The sequence below is a fragment of the Phascolarctos cinereus genome, unplaced genomic scaffold (assembly GCF_003287225.1).
Source record: "Phascolarctos cinereus isolate Bilbo 61053 unplaced genomic scaffold, phaCin_HiC Scaffold_4;HRSCAF=312, whole genome shotgun sequence".
NCBI lineage: Eukaryota > Metazoa > Chordata > Mammalia > Diprotodontia > Phascolarctidae > Phascolarctos > Phascolarctos cinereus.
The window spans coordinates 683,177,938-683,197,399 of record NW_027555847.1 but is presented as its reverse complement, the minus strand read 5'-3'; the positions used below and the strand labels follow the sequence as shown (position 1 = coordinate 683,197,399).

Genomic DNA, 19,462 nt, shown 5'->3' with positions numbered 1-19,462 from the left:
TGCACAGTGGACTCAAGTAGGCTACAACGTATTACTAATAAAGATTTGCCCAGGAAAAACAGACTAATGGATTACAGTGGAGAGGCGTATGACTAGAAAAGGAAGTGGGCTAGGCATATAACTACAGTGAAAGGTAACTGAGGCGGTGAGATGCAGTGGAAAGAGTGCTGGATTTGAATTTAGAAGACCTGGGTTCAAATCCCAGCTCTTCTACTTAGGGCCTGTGTAACCTTGAGCGAGTTATTTAAACAGAGTAGGATCTCTCTTTCCTGTTAAGATCTGTAAAATGAAGAGGTTGGACTGGATGGTTTCTGATGTCCCTTCCAGTTTGAAATCATCCTATAATGACTAGTTTTCCCGCTCTGCTGGGATCCAGGAAATATTAAGAGATCCAAAGGAGGACACCCCCCTCCAACATGTTAGGTGGATCCCCAGAAGAGAATTTATCAGAGCACATGGACAAGATATGCAAAAAAAATGGGCAGACATGGAGGGGTTCTACCATTGGAGCTGGAGAATCCCCCAAGCTAAATATCAACTAAGTATTGAGGACCCCACTGCGTGTGTGTATGGAGAGGGGAAGGGATTGGATTCAGAAGCTGAAGAGTTTCTGAGTCCCCTTTCCTAAGGAGCAGAAGCTACATAATAGTAAATTACAGCTAATAATAGCATTTTAAGGCTTCTAAAGTGCTTTACATGATGTTTCACTTGATATTTGATTTTATTTGAGTATAACCTACTCGTAGAGAGCAGAGAGAAGAGCTGGGGTTGCCTGCCAGGGTGCTGATGGCTTTCCCTAAAGAGAGGTTGCATCTCCCTGGGATTTGAACCCCAGGATCTTTGGCCTCAGGAAACAGAAATGAACCAGCCTTTGGTTCTTTATGAACAGAAGCAAATGAAGTATTCTTCCAGTTGGAGACAAGATCAGTTCCAGGTTCTCTCTGCATCAGGCCAGGAACGTCATTTTAGGACTTCATGGCCATGTGTTTGGATGAAGTGAGACCTGAGTGTGGAATCTGGGCGCCGCTGTGTGCAAAGACCTGAAGTAGAGCTGCAGGACAGGAATGTATGGTCCTGCCCAGATCCAAGACCCCTGACGAATGAGTTTGGGTAATAATCAATCATCAAGCATTTATTAAGCAATTGCTACAGCCAGGTACTACGCTACACCCTGGGGATACAAAGAGAGGCAAAAACACAATCCCTTTCCCTCAAGGAGCTTACATTTTAATGGGAGAGACAACTGCAAACACCATGTATGTACTCAGTACCTGCAGAATAGATGGAAGGTGATTTCAGAGAGAAAGCAGTAGTAGTTAGGGATGGGAGGACCAGGAAAAGCCTCCTACAGAAAGTGGCCTTTGAAATAAATCTTGAAGGATGCCCGGAAAACCAGTAGACAAAGAGGAGGTAGAACATTGTAAGTGTAAGGGAAGGCCCGGGGTCAGGAGATGGTATTTTGCATGAGAAGTAAGAAAGCCAATGTGACTGGATCCTGGAGTATGGATAAGGGAGTAAAGGAGAAGATTGTTAAGATAGAAAGAGGCAACATTGTGAAGATCTTTAAATGGAGGTAGCCGGGTCAGACGTGGAGGACAAAATTAGGACTCTGGGAGACATGTAATCACAGAGAGAGCTTTAGAATTTGAGTTGGAAGGGATGGAAGAGGTCATCTAGGCCAACGAAACCAAACTAACCAAAATTATGAGTCCAGTCTGCAGCATCCTTGGCTTAGTATCTCCTCTGTTCTTAGTAGCAACTGAGATTAAAAGTAGAGGTCTTTTACACAGGATATCTGTGTTAGAGTTCAGAACCTCTGCCTCCCAGGAAGAAAAGTATTCGTCATCTCTATAACCTGCTAAGTATGTGTACGATAAGTTCAGGGGACTTCCTGGAGTCCCCCTAAGTCACAGGGAAGCATCTGTCCTGGTCCCCCCACCCTCAGACTCATTTCTTATCTGATAAACTGTCAACAGCTGCAGACCAAACTGTGCAACGGTTCCTCCGTCCCCACCCATGCTCCCTCCCCCCACTCCACTCCACTTCGTGGTTATGTTTACCCTCCTCTGGAGCTAACGGAACACCCTGTTGGAGGAACCTGTTAGCTTTTTTTTTTTCTCACAGCAATAAAGATTTAGCAGGTAAGGAATGCAGTTGTCTTCCATTCTACAGTACTTAGCGTGAATCAGGACCTAGTATAATCAGGAAGGACCTGAGGGGTGCTCTGCACACTGGCTAGTGAGACAAAACATCTGAAAAAGAAGGTTTATAGTAAAGGCTAAAGGAGCAAGGATGGTTCATCCTGGAAATAGAGATTGATAGGAAGTGAGAGACGCAAAGGTCCCTGAGCCTCAAGACAGTTCATTTAAATCTTTCTGGGCCTCACCTTCTTGTCAGTACAACGGGGGGGGGGGGGGGGGGGGGGGGGGGGGGGGGGGGCGGGGCGACAATACAAGAGAGGAGAGCGGCCAGATGACCTGTAAGGTCCTTTCTGTGGCTCTGACAGCCTAGGAACTGTATCATATGTTAGGTAGAGAGCAGCAGAAGACATGAGGAAATGAGTTGAATTTATATGACAGCAAGAGGAATTCGATTTTAGGAAGACCCTGAAGGGGATCACTGGAACTAATAACTAAGGGGAATTATGGGAGTATGTGAGAGACAGAAAAAAGATAAAGGGAATGGGGGTGGAGTAGGAGAGAGAACGCGTTTATTTAGTGCTTACAGCATGCCAAGTACTGCCTTGGATAATAAGAGCAGATGTTTATATAGAGCTTCCAGGTTTATAAAGCACTTCACGTACATTTTTTCATTTGATGCTTACCACAGCCCCATGGCATAGATACCACAGGTGTGATTATTCCTCCTTTTACCTAGGATGAAATCAAGCTTCTCCAAGTTTGTGATTTATCTGTAGTCTCATAGTAAGTTGTGAAGGGAGAACTCTTTCTGGTATGCCAGGATGCCCCTGATGAATAAGGTGCTTTGTTAGGTTGTCTTTATTACCGCTTAGGTTCTTTCTGCTGTTAGACTTTGTCCCCCCACCCCCCTTTAAGTGCTCTAGCCTCCCACCGGTTGCCGTGTATCCTCATGCTATCCCCATATTCTCAGAAATCTCTAGTGTGGTGTACCTCCTCCTTCTCTGTGTCTCTCATTTCACTGGACCATCAGGAGCCCGTTGCTTGAGATGCCAGCACCCTGCCCACGCACAGAGAAACTGTTTGACCAGTGAACAGGGCTGCATTTACTGGCTGGTCTTTCTTCCTCTGCCTCAAAGGGGCTCCCTTAAGACTTGAGAACAAAACCATAAATGTGAACATCCCTTTTTAATCACTGGTTTTTTTCTCTCTCTTGAGCTGTCACTCAGACACTTTTCACATATTGAATCTCCTTTTATAGTAGTTGTCAATATGAAGAAAAGTAATTATTTTTTAAAATGTATTTTAATCTTACATTTATTTATTTATTTTTAGTTTTCAACATTCACTTTTATAAGATTTTCAGTTCTAAATTTTCCCCCTTCCTCCCCTCCCCACTCCCCAAAACAGCATGCAATCTGATACAGGCTATACGGGTACATTCATATAAAACATACTTCCATATTAGTCATGTTGTGCAAGAAGAATCAGAACAAGAAGGAAAAACCATGAGAAAGAAAAAAAAGGAAAAGTAATTCTTTTTTTGTTTCCTAATATTTATTTTTTTTAGTTTATTTTTAGTTTTCAACATTCGTTTCCATAAGCTTTTGAGTTTTAAATTTTCTTACCCTCCCTCCCCACTTCCCTCCCCAAGATGGCATGCAACTGACGGGCTGTACTTATACATTTCTATTAAACATATTAAAAAAAGTAATTCTTAAGAGATGGAATAATTCTCATTGTCCAGAGTTTAATTTTGTAGTACTTAATATCACAAAGAACTGGGTCATAATCCTGACAGATAGAAACTTCCTTTTAATGTTTCATTTGTCTACTGAGAAATGTTTCTGCTCCATTTCCCATACTATTGAAAGCTTCCTTTGAGCATTTTTCCTGGTTCTATCCTTGGAAAAAATCATTCTTTTTCCAAAGTACTAACTTTTTACATGATCACTGAGAGCAAAGCCTCATCTCTATGTCAAAAGAGACTTCACTTTCTACCGTTCTCCATGCTTCTCTAGGACTCACAATTTTTCTCCTTTCCTGAAAGATGAATAATTTAATTTTTCTAAGCCAAGTTAGCAGTAACTCAAAGCCCAGCTTCTTCCCTAGTTTTAATAAAAACAATAATAATAATAATAGCCAGCATTTATATAGCACTTTAAAGTTTACAGATGCTATCTGAGAGATAGGTGCTACTATTAAGGAAACTGAGGCAGACAGCCATTAAGTCACTTGCCCATGGGTCTTACAGCTAGTAAGTGCCTGAAGTCAGATTTGAACTCAGGTGTTTCATACTCCAGGCCCAGCACTCTATCTTCTATACCACCTAGCTCTTCGTAATAGGATGCTTTAAAGGATGTATAGTTGAGTTAGTGTAGATACTGTTTTCATTAACACAGCTTGCAAATCCCTTTTTTTGTCCTGCACCATTCCTGTGGTATTTTCTCATATATCTTCCATAGAGGATCTCTATCTGATTCCTTCTTTTAGTCCATATTCTCTGGGACCTTCAGAAAGCAAGAATCTGGATGTGTGTGTGTGTGTGTGTGTGTGTGTGTGTGTGTGTGTGTGTGAAGGAAATGTAGACAACAGATATGGTACCACAAGGCCTCATGTGGAATGAGGACCTTTACGGACAACTCTTGATCCCCAGACCACACCTAGAAAACTGTTGTTCATTTAAGTAGATCTCATACTTGGTTGGCTATAGACTACTTAGCCAGAACCACAAACCTTAACAGTCCTAATTTCTATCCTTTATTCACTCTCCCCCATTCTGTAGAGCTTGGGGAACTTATCTTCATTGTAGGTTAAAATGTTCAGTGAAGTGTACATTTAGAAAACTCACACACGCTTTTTTCTTTGACGTATATTGTGGACCAGCTGGTGAACAATAAGTAAGTACCCACTACCTGAGAAGCACATATCTAGATGTGGAATACAAGGCTCAGCACAAGCAGGGATCTTACTAGGCTAGGTGCTCTTATTTCCTTACATTTGACAAACATTTATTAGTAGGGTACTATGTGTGAAGTTTTGTGCTCATGCCTCAGGCTACAGAGACAGATACTATACAGCCCTTCCTCCAGGAGGCAAATATGTAAGGCAAATATAAAAATCACTCTGACCCAAGAGTGCAAAGGATTAGTCCAAGCAAAGTGCAATGAAAATTTGAAGAGGGAAAGATGACTTTTACTTGGAGGGATGAGGATCAGGAAAGGCTTCATAGAGAAGATAAAGTTTGAATTAAACCTTGGAGAAAGGGAGGAATTTTAAGAGAAGGAGATGTGAGAAGAAGAGAGAGCATTCTAGGTATGGGAAATAGTGTGAGCAAAGACAGAGATAGGAGAAGGAAGGAGGACAATGGCAAATGAAGAGTTGCCCCGTTTGGCTGGAATATAAAAGACTATAATACGAGATGAGGCTAGACATGTGTTGGAGACAAATGATGAAGGCCTTTTGAATGGCAGTATGAGGACTTTATGTAATGGGTAAATGTGAAAGATATTTGAGTAGAGGCCATGTGCATTCCCCCTAGATGTTTTCTTAGGCTCCAAGCATTCCCCAGACTTTCCCACCCCCACACCCTGCATCTCAGGGTGAGACTTCAGCAAACTTAGACTGTCAGAGTTAGACGGAAGCATCTAGTCCAACTTCTTATTTTACAGATGAGGAGACTGAGACTCTGAGAGTGAAAATAACTTTCCCAAGGTCACACAGGCAGTTTGTGGCACAGCCAGAACAAGAACCGAAGGATCCTTATTCCCACAGCCTCAGTGCTCTTTTTACTTCTTTCCATGTGAAAAGTGTTTAATGTCTTGGAGCTCAAAGACAATGCCCAGGTTGTGGGTTGTGTATATTTTACACCTCTATTCATAACTGCCTATTTGTTGGTTTCTTTTTAAGTCCCAACTAAAATCCCACCTTATACAGGAAACCTTCCCTAACCTCTTTTAATTCTAGTGTCTTTCCTCTGTTAATTAGTTCATATTTATCCTGGATATAGCTTGCTTTATCTAAGTTTGTTTGCATATGTGTGTGTGTGTGTATACATATACAAAGTTGTTTCTCCCTTTAGATTATAAGCTTCTTGAGGGCAGGGACTGTCTTTTGCCTCTTTTTGTATCCCCAGTGTTTAGCACAATGCCAGGTACTGGCATAAATAAGTGCTTAATAAATGTTTCTTGAGTGATTGATCAATTAAGTTCAGTCAACAGGTGATGATTATTCTGTACTTCCTACCACCCACATATGTTTTATTTTCCCCTTTTGGCCTCCGAACAGGCTATGGTGATGCAGAGTACAGAGGGCAGAGGCACAAGTTGAAAAGTTCTAGCCAGCAGTGAATGCTCAGGGCTTTGTTTCCAGGCCTAGCATCTAATTCAAGGGAGAGTCCAGTGGCCCTGAAAGGAAAAAATGACTAGAAGCTAGAATCCTGAAGACTTCTGACATGGAAGGGACTTCAGGGGGCAGCCCTTACCTGAGAGGCATCTCCCCTACACTCTCCCCAACTAGAAGTCAGCCAGCTTCCATTCAATGTCCACCCAACAAGAGCTCCAGAGGTAGCCTCTTGCACTTCAGGACAGCCCTAAGCATTATTAAGAAATTTTTCCTTGAGTCAAAAATTGCCCTGTCTGCAACTTCTACCTACTGCTCCCAGTTCAGCCCTCTGGGATCAAGTGGAGCAAATCTTATCCCTCTTCCCTGTGATCGTCCTTCATGTGTTTGAAGACAGCTCTCATGCCCTCCCCTAAACCTTCTCTTCTCCAGGCTGATTATCCCCAACTGATCTGCATATGGCACAGTATTCAATACCCTCATTATTTTGGCCAGCATTCTTCCTACATGCTCTTACTTATTAGCATCCTTCCTTAAAAGTCATACCGAGAACTGAACACAGCGCTGCAGATATAGTCTGACCAAGGCAAAGAACAGCAGAACTCTTGCCTTCCTTATTCTGGACACAACACCTCTAGGAATTTAGCTTAAGTCAGGTGTATATCTTACCCTATCATATGTTTGTTTTGTCCCATGCAGGATAATCCTCGCCTAACAGAAGAGTTTGTGGCCCACCTGGAGACAGAACTGGAACAGTCTCGAATGCGTGAGACAGAGACCCTGAGTGCCCTTCGAGAGATGCAAGACAAAGTCCTGGACATGGAGAAGGTGGGGCCCATGAGGAAGCAGGGTGCTTTGGAACTAGCAAACAGAAGGGTCATTCTGGGTAGGACCAAAGACTATGCTGGTTATTTTTTTTTGGGGGGGGCAATCTGTCCATCTTCCTCACCTCAGCCAATCAGTTGTTTTGTTGGATAAGATGGGATGGGATAAGACAGAAGCTACCTTCCCCAAATAGCTAAGCTTCTATGGCTTCAGAGAGAACCTCTGGATTTTCCTATATTATGCCCCCTCCCAACCACCACTGCCTTATTTGCTTCTCTGGCTTTCTTCTCCCTGCGGTCAGTCCCTACTCTGCAAACCTTGGTGAAGGTGTTTTCTGTGGTACCTTCAAAGACATGAGCCCAGAGCTCTCCTACCACCATCTCCACACACCCTCCCCCACCATTTCCTTCCTGCCTCTAAGTACCAGGAGAGAGGCCACCAGAGAACACCGAGAGCCACTGCCCCAGTCATGAGGGGGACTAGAGGAAACAGCTAGGAGTTAGAGAGTTGGGCTATGAAGACAGAGAGGCCAGAGAGCTGGCTCCTTTTTTCAGCCCTGAGGCAGGGAGTTGGCACAGAATAGAGGAAATAAATGTCTCGATCTTCTTCCCGTACACAGAACTGGACATATCAGCTCTGGGTGGAAGGCTGATGCCCAGGTCCTATTTCTAACTCTGAGGTGGAGAGTTAGGGCTCTGGAGAGAAAGGCCAGATGCCTGGATCTTATTTTCAGTCCTAAGGTGGGAGAATGAGGGTACCTGACCGAGAAACCAGATGTCTGGTTTTGCCTTCAGGCATGGAGACAAAAGGAGATGTGGTGGTTATAGAGCCATACTACCAACCCAGAGCAACAGTATACAAGGCATTGGGACTGTCTTCCACAAAGTTATCTGAACATCTCCAAGCATTTAATAAGCACCTACTATGTTAAACACTGGGGATACAAAGAAAAGCGAAAGACAGCGCCTGATCTCAAGGAGCTCCCAGTTTAGTGAGGGAGATGACAGGCCAACAACTATGTGCAAATAAGATACATACAGGGTAAATTAGGGGTGGTCTCAGAGGGAAGCCACTAAGATGAAAGAGGCTTAGGAAGGGCTTCTCACAGAAGGAAGTACTTTAGCGAAGACATGAAGAAAGCCACATATCTATCCATCCATCCCCATCCCTATTACTTATAGAATCAAAGAATTTTGCTACTGAAGATTCTTATCACTCTGACCTTGTAGATCAATTAGTCCAGTCTCCTATTTTGTAGAGATAAAAACTGAGGAACAAAAAAGTTAAGTGTCTTGTCTCCTACACAAGCCTTATCTCTCTAGATACATATACAAAAAGAGTTTTTTAAAGTGTTGCTTCAGCATTATTACTGGGAAGACAGCTCAGTTACTATGGTTAACATGGCTTGGGAGAGAGGTAGGTGATATACTTTTTCCTTCCCTTCTCCTCCCATACCCCAACTACCTGTATATGTACATACACAGAAACTTGTGTACATGGACATAGAAATAAAACATAGACATAGAAACTACACTTGTAGACATAGAAACATGTACACAACATACATGACATATAAATTATCACATTAAAAGTTTGGCTATAAAGCAGTGATATTGTTCTTATAAATCCTGTCCCAAAGTCAGTCTCAGGACTTTATGGTCACACTGTGTGCCCACAGCATGGAGACAAGAGAAACACACCTTGGGTCTCCCTGGCCACCCTCTGGTTGTAAGGCAGCAATCCTTCTGTGGGCATCTATCTGATGAGGGGATGGTTCAGAGAGACTAGTGTCTCCAAGTAAGTAAGGGGCCATTTTCAGAAGCAGAGCCAGCTGAGAAATCGCATTGGGATGTATCAGATCGAGTGCTGGGCTTGTAATTAGACCTGGGTTCAAATAACAATTCTGACACTCTGGGTGACTGTGCAGGTCACCTTAGTTTTTTCAGCTGTAAAATAAGGATAATAATATCTGTAAGACCTTCTGCACAGTGTTGTAATGAAGCTCCATGAAATAATGTGTGTAAAGTACTTTGAATACCTTAAAATGCTATATCAATGTCAATTTGACCATTACAATTTTGATAGTGGTTATAAGCCAGATTTAGCCCTGGGCCTAGTTTTCCTTCTGTGTCCTTCCTTCCTGGACAGAGCTCAGTAGATTTGGCAAGTTTTTCATTTCAGGGCTTCTATTCAGATAGAAAAGAACTTTGGGCTGAACACACCCCCTGAGGGTGCCTTGTTTGTCTCCAGTGACACGAGAGAATATGGGAACCACTGTTCGGAGCATGCCAGCCATTCAAGAAGGCTAAGGGCAATGTGGGCCCCAAAGGTTGGCCCTGCCTCCTCTGCCTAGTTTGAGCAGTATATGCAAGGCCAACTACAGGCATTCTACACCCCACCCCCAGCTTCTAAGGGCTACTCATTAGAGTAGAGATGCAGGATGCTTTTCCTGTCCTAAGACAAACAGCAGAGAAGCAAGGGGCCAGAATTCATGGATCCCACCACAGCTAGTTTCATATCGACTTTACTCTCCAAAATGGAGACTGCTAATGAGAAGGGATCAATTCATCTTTAGACAGCCTCAACATTAAATCAATCCCTGCCTCCTTAGGCCATAGCTTTGGGCCCCAACCCTCATAGAGGCTGAAAGGCCCTGGAAGAGGTACCCTTTTCATTTGGAAGGAAGAGCTTAGAACAAACCCTATCTCTCCTCCATCTACTCTCCACCTTCATCAAAAGCCAGGGCCCTTCTCCTAGAGTGCTAAAAATAGTACATTTGGAGTCCTCCCCCCAGCCATTCGGGCAGTGATCTGATATCACTCTCCTTCTCAGTTTCAATCAGAATGGTTGGTACTGTCTCTAGACCTAGACCTTTCCTAGCATTAGGGGTACTGAGGAACCCCAGTTTGTGAGAGGGTATTTCGGAGTCAATAAAAAGTCATTTGTATTAATGTCTTAGGGTTCCCTGCACATAGAGCTGGCTTCTTGACAAAAAGGGTGGAGGCCAACAGTTCCCCTGACATCTGGACAAGGAAAAAGGGAATTTGGTCTATAATTTGTGAAGTGGAGATTTAACTTGAATACAAATACTTGAATACAGAATTTCTGATCTCTAGGGGGAAAGTGTCTTAATGTCTAGTGTGGTGGAAAGAGATTTGGTCACTGAGTGAGGAGACCTTTCAAAGTTCAGCTCCAACACTTGCTCGATTGTAACCTTGGGCGAGTCACAACTTCTCTGAACCTGTTTCCTTCTACCATTGAAATGCCTCATGGGGTTATTGTGGGGAAAGCACTTTGTCAAGTCAAGTCAACACACATTAGCACCTCCTAAGAATGGAGGGTACAAAGTCTGCCCTCAAGGAGCTCAGTCTAATGGGAGAAACAATACATGCAGGATACAGACAGCATAGATTGGAGGTCATCAAAAGAGGAAAGGTATTAGCATTAAGGGGAGTTGGGAAAGTTTCTTGTAGAAGGTGGAACTTCATCTGGGACTTCAGGGAAGTCAGTAGGCAGAGAGGAGGAGGGAGAGAATTCCAGGCATGGGAGACTACTGGAGAAAATGTCCAGAGGAGATAGATGGAGTATCTTGTTTGAAGAACAAAAATGAAGCCAGTGGCACAGGGTTGTAGAGTACATGGAGGAGAGTAAGGCGTAAGAGTACCAGAGAGGCAGGAAGAGATCAAATTATGAAGAGCTTGTAAAGCCCAACAAGATTTTATATTTGAAGCTGGAGGTGATGTAGGGAGCCACTGGAGTTGATTGAATAGAAAGACGACATGGTCAGATCTGTAAACCTTAAAGTGCTACATAAATAGTATTGCTTATAGCTTCCACCTAATTGTGGAACCTACTTTTCAGGGGAACTGGGGAGAGTTTCATTGGTCCAGGTGTAGGGACTCTTCTACCTGGAAATAGATGGATGGACAATATGACTTCTCTAGAAGCTAGAGGAGTTTATGATCTCTGCATCTTCTAAGTATCTGGGAGGGGCTGAGGGGAAGGGCCAGGTGTCAGACCCAGAGGGTGCCTGCAATGGGACAAGCCACATATTAGCACCTTTCCAGAGAGGTCACAAAACAAGAAATCCAGTCTCCTCTTTCTAACTCCGTCTTCATTACATCATTCATCTCTCCCTCACTGCCTCCTTCTCTCCTTCCCTCCATGTGTCTGACTTCATTTCTCAATCTTTCATCACAGTAACTTAGGCTCGAGGTTGGGAACCTGGGAAATGGAAGCTTTGAGTCCCAGAGGGGCTGTCCTTTTAGTCCGTAGCAGTAGGATTGACCTAGGAAGCCAGAGGTTCCTGGAAGGCCAGAGGTCCTAGAGCTCCCTTCACCAGCCTAGCTATAAGAATGAAGCATGGCAGTTTCCCCAGCTGGAGTTAGGGAGGGTATGGCCTTGGCAGTGAAGAAGATGGGTCACACAGCCCTTTGAGAGGCAAAGTAACCAACCAAGGTAGTCCGGACCAAGGAACACCAGACCCTAGTTGTCAAGATCACCCACTGCTTTCTTCAAGTACCAAGCCCTGGGGCCGAGGGAGGGGTAGAGGCAAAAGCCTGACTCCCTCCACTGACTGTTCCCTCTTCTACTCTGCCTAGAGGAACAACTCACTTCCTGATGAGAACAATGTGGCCCGGCTGCAGGAGGAACTTAAAGGTCTAAAACTTCGGGAGAGTGAGGCCGTGGCCTCTCTTCGGGAGCTGAAACTGCAAGTTCAGGAGCTCACAGACAGCTGGCAGGTGAGAGCAGCGGGAGTCGAAGGCCCCCGGCAGGGCTTTCCCTCTCACTCAGCGATGCACTGCACAGTCCTGGACTGGCAGTCCCCAACTCTGGGTTCAAGTGCTGTCTCTGCCACTTCCTTGTCATATGGGCAAAACCATTTCCTGTCTTGAGCTTTGGTTTTCTTGAGGCTAACAAGGTTTGCATGCTCTATTAGTGTCTTTTTGCAGTGCTCCTCTGGAGAATGGAGGTTCCCCTGGCTTCTTAAAGCTGTGCAAGCTTAGCAAGCCCTTGCTGGTACTACCAAGCTAGAGAAAAGGTTGGAGTGGGGATGTGGCTGCAGATTGGACTTCTTTTGAATAACAGAATCTCAGTTGTCATCTTACCAGCCCTTGCATGAACAGGAATTCCCTGTGCACTAAGATACTACGACCTTCGAAGTGATCAGCCGTGTTCCAACCCAAGGCTTCCCAGCGTGGGGAGCCTATTCCTCCTCAGGGGATGCCACTTCTTGAGAGCAGGGATAGTTTTGTTTTTATCTTTGAACCTCTAACACCTAACACCTCAGACGGTGCCTTGCCATAGTAGGCACTTACTAAGTGTTTGCTAGATGGAAAAATAAAGTGGAGTTCCATGAGGAGGAGCCCTTTCCACTTGTAGTCAGCTCTGATTGTTAGAAATTTTTCCCTTACATCAAGCCTGACTTTACTTCTTTGCAACTACCTTCCATTGCTGCCCTCCAGGATCAAGAAGAAGAAATCGAATCCCACTTCCCTCATGACATCCCCTTAGATGCCTGGAGGTCACTGTTATGTCTCCTATTGTGTCTCTTCTTTTCTCCAAGTGAGCATCCCAGTCCCTCAGTGGATCCAATTACAGACTGTCTCCCATCCAGTCACTCTTTTGGTCACCCTCCTTTGGATGTATTTCAGTTTTTAAATGTTTTTCTTAAAATGTGGTTCCCAGAGCTGCCCACAGTCCTCCAGATGGCGTCTGACCGGGGCAGAGGACAGTGGGGCAGTGACCTCCCTCATTTTGCTTCTCTTCTCTTGGCCATTTGGATGTCTGCATCCTGTTGTGGACTTGTGCTGAGCTTACAATTCACTAAATCCCACCAGGTCTTTCCCTAGGAACTGTTGTCTGACTGGGCCTCTCATGCCATTACTTGTGCCTTGTACAGGAGAATGGTGTGGCCTTCAGCCTAGCCTGTGTCTGGGAGGCTCCGGGCAGGGGAGGCCCGATGTGACTTCAGTTCCTAAAGCAGCATAGCTAGGTGTGCACTGAAGGAGCAAGCCCTCTCCCTGATGGAGGAACAGATATTCTTGAGGACTGGAGTGATAAAAATAACTCACATTTACATAATTCTTTGAAGTGTGCCAAGTGCTTTGTACTAACTCCCTCACAGGGCTGTGAGTAGTGAGATAATGTAAATACTTTGTAAATCAGGAAGCCCTATAGAAATGTCAGCTCTTATTGATGAGGAGCTGCTGTAGGGAGGACCTTCAGGTTCAGCCCCATTTAGCCAGTAACATGAAGCATCACCCCCCACCCCAGGCAACCCAGGAAGAGGTCTCCCCCATTGCGCCCTCCCCTGTATGTTTTCATCTTCCTAGGACTACAATCTTGGGTGTTATTTGGAAGATCCTCATTGAGTCATTTCACACTCTAAGAGTTGCGTTGAGATTCCAGGAGGCTGATCGTACTATCTAAGGTCTCTTCTGACTCTAAAACCTGATGACCTTTCCTCCCTCCTGGATAGGCCCACCTCTCCCGGGGAGGGAGATGGAAGGAGTCTCCCCGAAAGCTGGCCCTTAGCGACCTGCAGGATGAACTGATGACTGTGCGGCTGCGAGAGGCCCATGCTCTGGCGGAAGGGAGGGAGCTGCGGCAGCGAGTGGTGGAGCTGGAGACACAGGTCAGAGAATCTGCCCAGAATGAGTCCCGTCTTCCCTGGCCTCCACCCTCCCCTTGTGCCATTGCCAAGCCTAGGCCATCTCCCTGCCTCAGATGGACCTCATGAAGCCCACTGAGCCACGCGATCTCCCCTCATTGTTGGCTTGCTCCTTGTTGGTTACAGGCCAGGTGTCACCTCATTTTGTTACACTGTGGTTTCTGGCTCTAGACTCTCCCTGCACTGCCTGGAGCCACTTGGTCACTTGCTGGTGACTTCTCCTCCTAGGACCAGATCCACCGAAACTTGTTGAACCGGGTAGAAGCAGAGAGTGCAGGCCTGCAGGAAAAGCTCCATTACCTGGTGGCACAGAACAAAGGCCTGCAGACCCAACTGAGTGAGAGCAAACGCAAGCATGCTGAGGCTGAGTGTAAGGTGGGCCTCCGCCCCACCCCCAGGCTGTGCTCACTTCCCTGCATGCTCTGAGGCCTTTCCCCATCTTCCAGGGCCTGCCCTCCAGCCCAGTCTGCTGGGCTTCCATGAGTCCCCTCTCTCTCCCTTCCTTTGTGCCTCCCTCCCCTGAGTCAGCTCCTGTGCTTTCCTGCTGCTTTTGCTCCTCCAGAGCAAGGAGGAGGTGATGGCAGTAAGGCTCCGAGAGGCAGACAGCATGGCTGCTGTAGCGGAGATGAGGCAGCGCATCGCAGAGCTGGAGATTCAGGTGAGGGACCAAAGCCAGGGCCGGAGGATGTAACCGAAGAGGAGAGGCTGATGTGGGGAAGCCCTGGTCTCCTCTTTCCTCCCCTCGCCATTCGGCGACCTGGCATGGGGCACATTTTTGCCTTACAGAGAGAAGAGGGTATGATTCAGGGGCAGCTCAACCACTCAGACTCCTCCCAGTACATCCGTGAGCTCAAGGATCAGATTGACGAACTCAAGGCCGAGGTGAGTGCCAGGCCTGCCCTGGGCTTGAACTTCTCAAGTTGCTCATCTGCCTTCCAGCATTCCAAGAAGGGAGGCCAGCCATTCCCTTTGTGGGCATGCTGGGAGCCCTTCGCCTTTATGCCAAGGCACAAGCTAATGGGCCCAGGAGAGACATTCCCAGGGTCCTGGACTTGTTGGCAGATTTCCCAGATGCTTTGCTAAGCAAGGAGCAAAGCGCATTAGTAGTCTTCCAGAGAACAGTCAGACTTTCCCCAGGATGAGTGCTCTAGCTTCCCCGGAGCAAACTGTGGGACTCTGGACCCAGACAGAGAACAGGGCATCTCTCATCCGAACCTCTCACCAGCGGATGGGTCCTATGGCAAAATGAATGGCAGGAGCCCTGGCCTAATAACCGGGAGACTGGAGTTATGCTCCTGACTCCGCCACTGCCTCAGTGGGTGACCAGGGGCACAGAAGCCCCTTCCTCTTTCCTCACCTTAGTTTTCCTGCTCTGTAAAATGGAGTAAAAATCCCTGCTGGCCAGAAGTAGTGTGAGGTGGAAGCTCTCTGGGAAGTTTAAAACCACATCATCTTCCATCATGATCATGCAATGCTGCTGTTTCAGTTTTATATTGCCTCTAGAGCAGACACAGGATTGTGCCTACAATGGCACAGGGAGGCAGAGAAGGCAACATCTCACACATGTTCTCTCTCTTGGTCCCCATTCCATGAGCTGGCTGCAGAGCCCCCAGTCATGGCCATAGTCACTGCCTAGAAAGGGCAAAGAGAGGGGCCAGCTGTCAGGGAGAAAATAAGGGAGGCCAAGAGGCAGGACTCCCCACTAGGGGCTCCCCGGCTGTGCTTGGGGTCTCAGGCCCACTCATGGGCCCCACATCAGGACAGGAGCTCCCTGCCCCATAACTCTTGTCTTGATCCGAGCAGAGTCTCTCACCCTGGGCAGGCTGGCAGCTGGATTGAGGCGACGCACTGCATGCTGGGACTTGTAGGCTCCCACAGGCCACCCCTTCGTATCAGAGCCCAGGGTAACTCCCCCTCCCACAGAGCCTCCCCCTCAGGCTCTGGTGTCTGGGTGAATCAGGGCTGGGCTGAGGTGGAAGACTTTTTCTTCAGAATCTTACCAGCCCTCTGCCTGATCCCCATCCCTCCTCCCCCAATCTGGCTGGCCCCTTGTCTTCCCCTCAAATCCAGTAACAGCTGTCTCGCTGGTGGGGCACGGTGGGGCACCCCTTCCTCCTGCTCTGTGTTTTCCACCAAAGAGCCATCCTTCCTCCTGCCACCCAGTGGGTCTCGCTCCCTCCCCCTTTTTCTGTTTCCCTTCCATATCCCTCAGTCATCTTTGTTTCCTCCATCGCCATCCCCCTCAGTCCTCTCTGGCGTTCACTTTATCTCCCATCTCATCCTGGCCTCGGCTTATCTTCCCATCTTCCCCTCTAATATGGGTTTGGCTCCTGTAGGTCCACTGCCTTCCCAGCCTTATCTCCGCTTCCCCCATCTCCCAGGTTCGGCTACTGAAGGGCCCACCCCCATTTGAGGACCCCTTGGCATTTGACAGCCTCCATTTGGTACGTCATTTGGATGAGGACTCGCTGCCCTCCTCTGATGAGGAGCTCCTGGGTGTAGGCGTAGGGGTAGGGGCAGCCCTCCAGGATGCCCTGTATCCTCTCTCTCCCCGAGATGCCCGGTTCTTCCGACACCTGGACCGCCCAGCCAAGGACAGTGAGGGCAGCACAGACAGTGAAGCTGATGAGCTGGCCCCTTCCTACGGCCAGAGCCTGGGTAACTGAGGAATGACTGCCTCCCTGGCTTGCCCCGCCTGGGGCCCAGACCTCTCATGTTCAGGGGGGTAGGAGGGCAGGCTCTTCCCAACCTCCATCCAGCATTCTTCCTGGAGGGGATGTCCCCTCCCCACAGGGATGAGGGGGAGTGGGGCACATCTGGGTGTGCCTAGCCCCTCCACAGAGGGCACCAGAACATCTCCCTTGAGTGTTGTCTACACTGCCCTCTCCCAAGGGCGCTTGTGATTCACTGTATTTAAACTCAACTCCATTCTGTGGCTCCCTTCCCATCTCCCACCACCCTCATTCCTTTCAGGGGTTCTCTAGGGCAGGGACTGGGAGACAGGAGGATGCTATGACTCTGGGAGTCACAGGCTCCCCTCCTCCTCGGAACACTTCTGTGGTCTCTAAGTTTCTGATTGTTCCCAGTGTTATTTATTTATCTACAAGAGGATTGCTTTGTTCTCCTCCCCCATCCCTGACTGCCCAGGACCAGAAAGCACTGCCGTTCCCTCCAGAGAGCAGCACAGGCACTGGAGCGAGGAGGGGCATAGAGGACCAATGATCAGTACTGGCCTTCTCTGTGGCAAGTGCCACAGCTTCTCTGCCTCCATCCCTAGGATTAGGCTGCCTGTCTTCTCCGGGGACTTGAGAGTTCAGGACACGTAGACCTTCCTGCCCTGCCACATCCTTGGAGGTGCTTCAGATTAACCACGTCCCTGCCTGCCGGCTCTGCACCTCCACGTGTAGGGGTTGGTGAGGGTGTTGGGGGGAGGGCAGGATTCAGCCATTAGCAGATCTGACAAGGGAAGCAAGATTCCTGAGTCAAAAGATTCCCTCCTAAGGAAAAAAGAAGCCAGGTCTTGACAGATGGGTCATGGCCACAGGCCTCCCGGAGCTATAACCTAGTGTCAGAGCAAGACTAGGATTCTCTTTTCTGTGACATAAAGACCACCAGCTGCCCCTGAGCTATGGCCTCCTGCTTTGGTCAGGCTGACGAAAGAGGCTGGCTTACACCCTTGAAGATGCAGGACGTGCAAGCTACCCACCTTCATCTGTTTGCTGGGCCTTCTGTGGGATCTTCCACTCTAGAATTCCTTGGCCCTGGCATGTCCATACTCTCAGTGACTAGCTCCGTCCTTCCCAGGCCATCCCCTTGTAGCCCATGAGGTGGAAGGACTGGCCTCAGAACAGGAAGAGATGGTTGGGGCAGTCCCTGTATCAATTTGGGCATTGTGCCTTCCACTAGCAGCTGCCTCTTCTTCCCTGTGCCAATTCCATTTTCTCACCGTATTGTTTCTCCTCCGCCACTCCCTTCTTGCCATCAGCCAAGCCAGTACCTGGGTCAGTGCCCCTGGAGGAACAGGCCCTTTTTCTGCTAAAACCAAAGTCATCCCAGTCTGGGGAGCAAATATCTAAGAGAATGTCTAGAAGTATCTGCTCATCCTGAGCAGCTTACCCACCCACCCACCTGCCACTAGTCCCGGCCAGGGTTAAGTAAGCTCCTATACCCAGAGGTCTGAGGAGGATTTCTTTGGGCCACAGAGGGGAAGAAGGAATCTTCATTTGGCTCCTGAGCTAAGAGAGGAACTGCTTTAGCCACCCCTAGAGCTAGTGAAGAGCGGCCTCTGACCATCATAGTCTCAGACCGTGGAGCTCCCTCACCATACAGAGCCTGCTCATCCCACCATGGAGCATCCTCTTCCCCTACACCCAGCACTTTGCTTTCTAAGGTTTTCCTGGTGTCTCTTTTCTTTGCCAACATTAAAGGTGCTGCCAGGCTTCCTCATAGCCAGATGGTGACCAGACCCTAGAGGGAAGGGGGTAGGGAGATTGTCACTTGAGTGTCTTATCCCATTTGTCTCTCCTTGCAGTACAGTATCAGTATTCAGCACCCATCTGTGCCCTTCTGTACCCTCCCCCTTCACTCCAAGCGGGTCAACCAATCCAGAAGAAGCCACCTAGGAGGGGAAGGAACTTGGGCAAAGAGGAATAGAAATGTTTCCCTGGTAGGCCCTGTCCTAGGAACCTGCTTGTAGAATTTGTGCCTGTGGCCATGGAAGGAAGAAGTGCCCTATTCCCTGGAGAATAAGACTTCTGGTCTTCCATTTCATCCCTGACTCCTCCCCCTCGGGCTCCGTTTGCTGAGTTTGAGAACTTAGGTGCCAAAATCCATGAAGTGTCTACTTAAGCTGCTCTGGGGGCATGCTGCCCTCAAACACACACACTATACCCTAAGTGTTATTCTCTGTCCTCCTCCCTGTCCTTGCAGAAGGATCTGCCCTATCTTTCATTCCTCACACCATGCTCTCTTGTCCTCCCCCAGTCACTGAGGGCTCATGGCTCCAGGGCAGCCCACCACATTGGTGCTCCCAAAGCTATCTCCTGACCCCTGCCACCGTTGCCCCTGCCCCTTAGCTGATATCAGAAGCAAATAGTCTGATCTATACTTAATAGGAAAGCCCCTGTGGGGCCGGTTTCCCACTCTCTTTACTCCATCCCTTTTCTCTTACGTACATACACAGCATCACCTCCCACTGGCTCTGTCCTCTGTGTCGAGACCAGAAGTAGTTGAGGGTGACTGGTATTCTGCAGGTGTCTGGCCTGCTCTGCAACATCCTGTCAGGTGTAAGTGTATGGCCTCCACCTCCCCCCTCTGCCCGCCGCCATCTCACACTGCCTGTATGAACCCATGTGTCTCCACACAAGGTTGGAAAGACAAATAATAAAGCATATTTACACGGTCTTAGAATTGGTGGGTAGGATGTTGGGAAGGGGGGTTGAGGGGAGTGGTGGAGTTTGCTGGGAGAGACCCTGACCTAAGCAAA

At 47.7% G+C, this 19,462-nt stretch overlaps 1 protein-coding gene across 14 annotated transcripts in view; it reads left to right on the top strand.

The window, feature by feature from the left end:
• The window catches only part of EVI5L (ecotropic viral integration site 5 like), a 65,643-nt gene extending 46,263 nt beyond the window's left edge, over positions 1-19,380 (top strand). For 9 of the 14 annotated variants that reach the window (XM_078154222.1, XM_078154219.1, XM_078154224.1 and 6 more), the window contains 7 exons: positions 7,179-7,307; positions 11,906-12,046; positions 13,786-13,941; positions 14,206-14,352; positions 14,540-14,635; positions 14,764-14,859; positions 15,800-16,481. In XM_078154222.1, coding sequence (XP_078010348.1) covers positions 7,179-7,307; positions 11,906-12,046; positions 13,786-13,941; positions 14,206-14,352; positions 14,540-14,635; positions 14,764-14,859; positions 15,800-16,390 — 1,356 coding nt within the window. In that variant the 3' untranslated portion in view covers positions 16,391-16,481. Of the gene's footprint in view, positions 1-7,178; positions 7,308-11,905; positions 12,047-13,785; positions 13,942-14,205; positions 14,353-14,539; positions 14,636-14,763; positions 14,860-15,780 lie in introns of all 14 variants that reach the window. The other 5 variants (XM_020978107.2, XM_020978103.2, XR_002322634.2 and 2 more) reach the window with 4 other exon arrangements.
• The last annotated feature ends 82 nt before the right edge of the window (positions 19,381-19,462 follow it).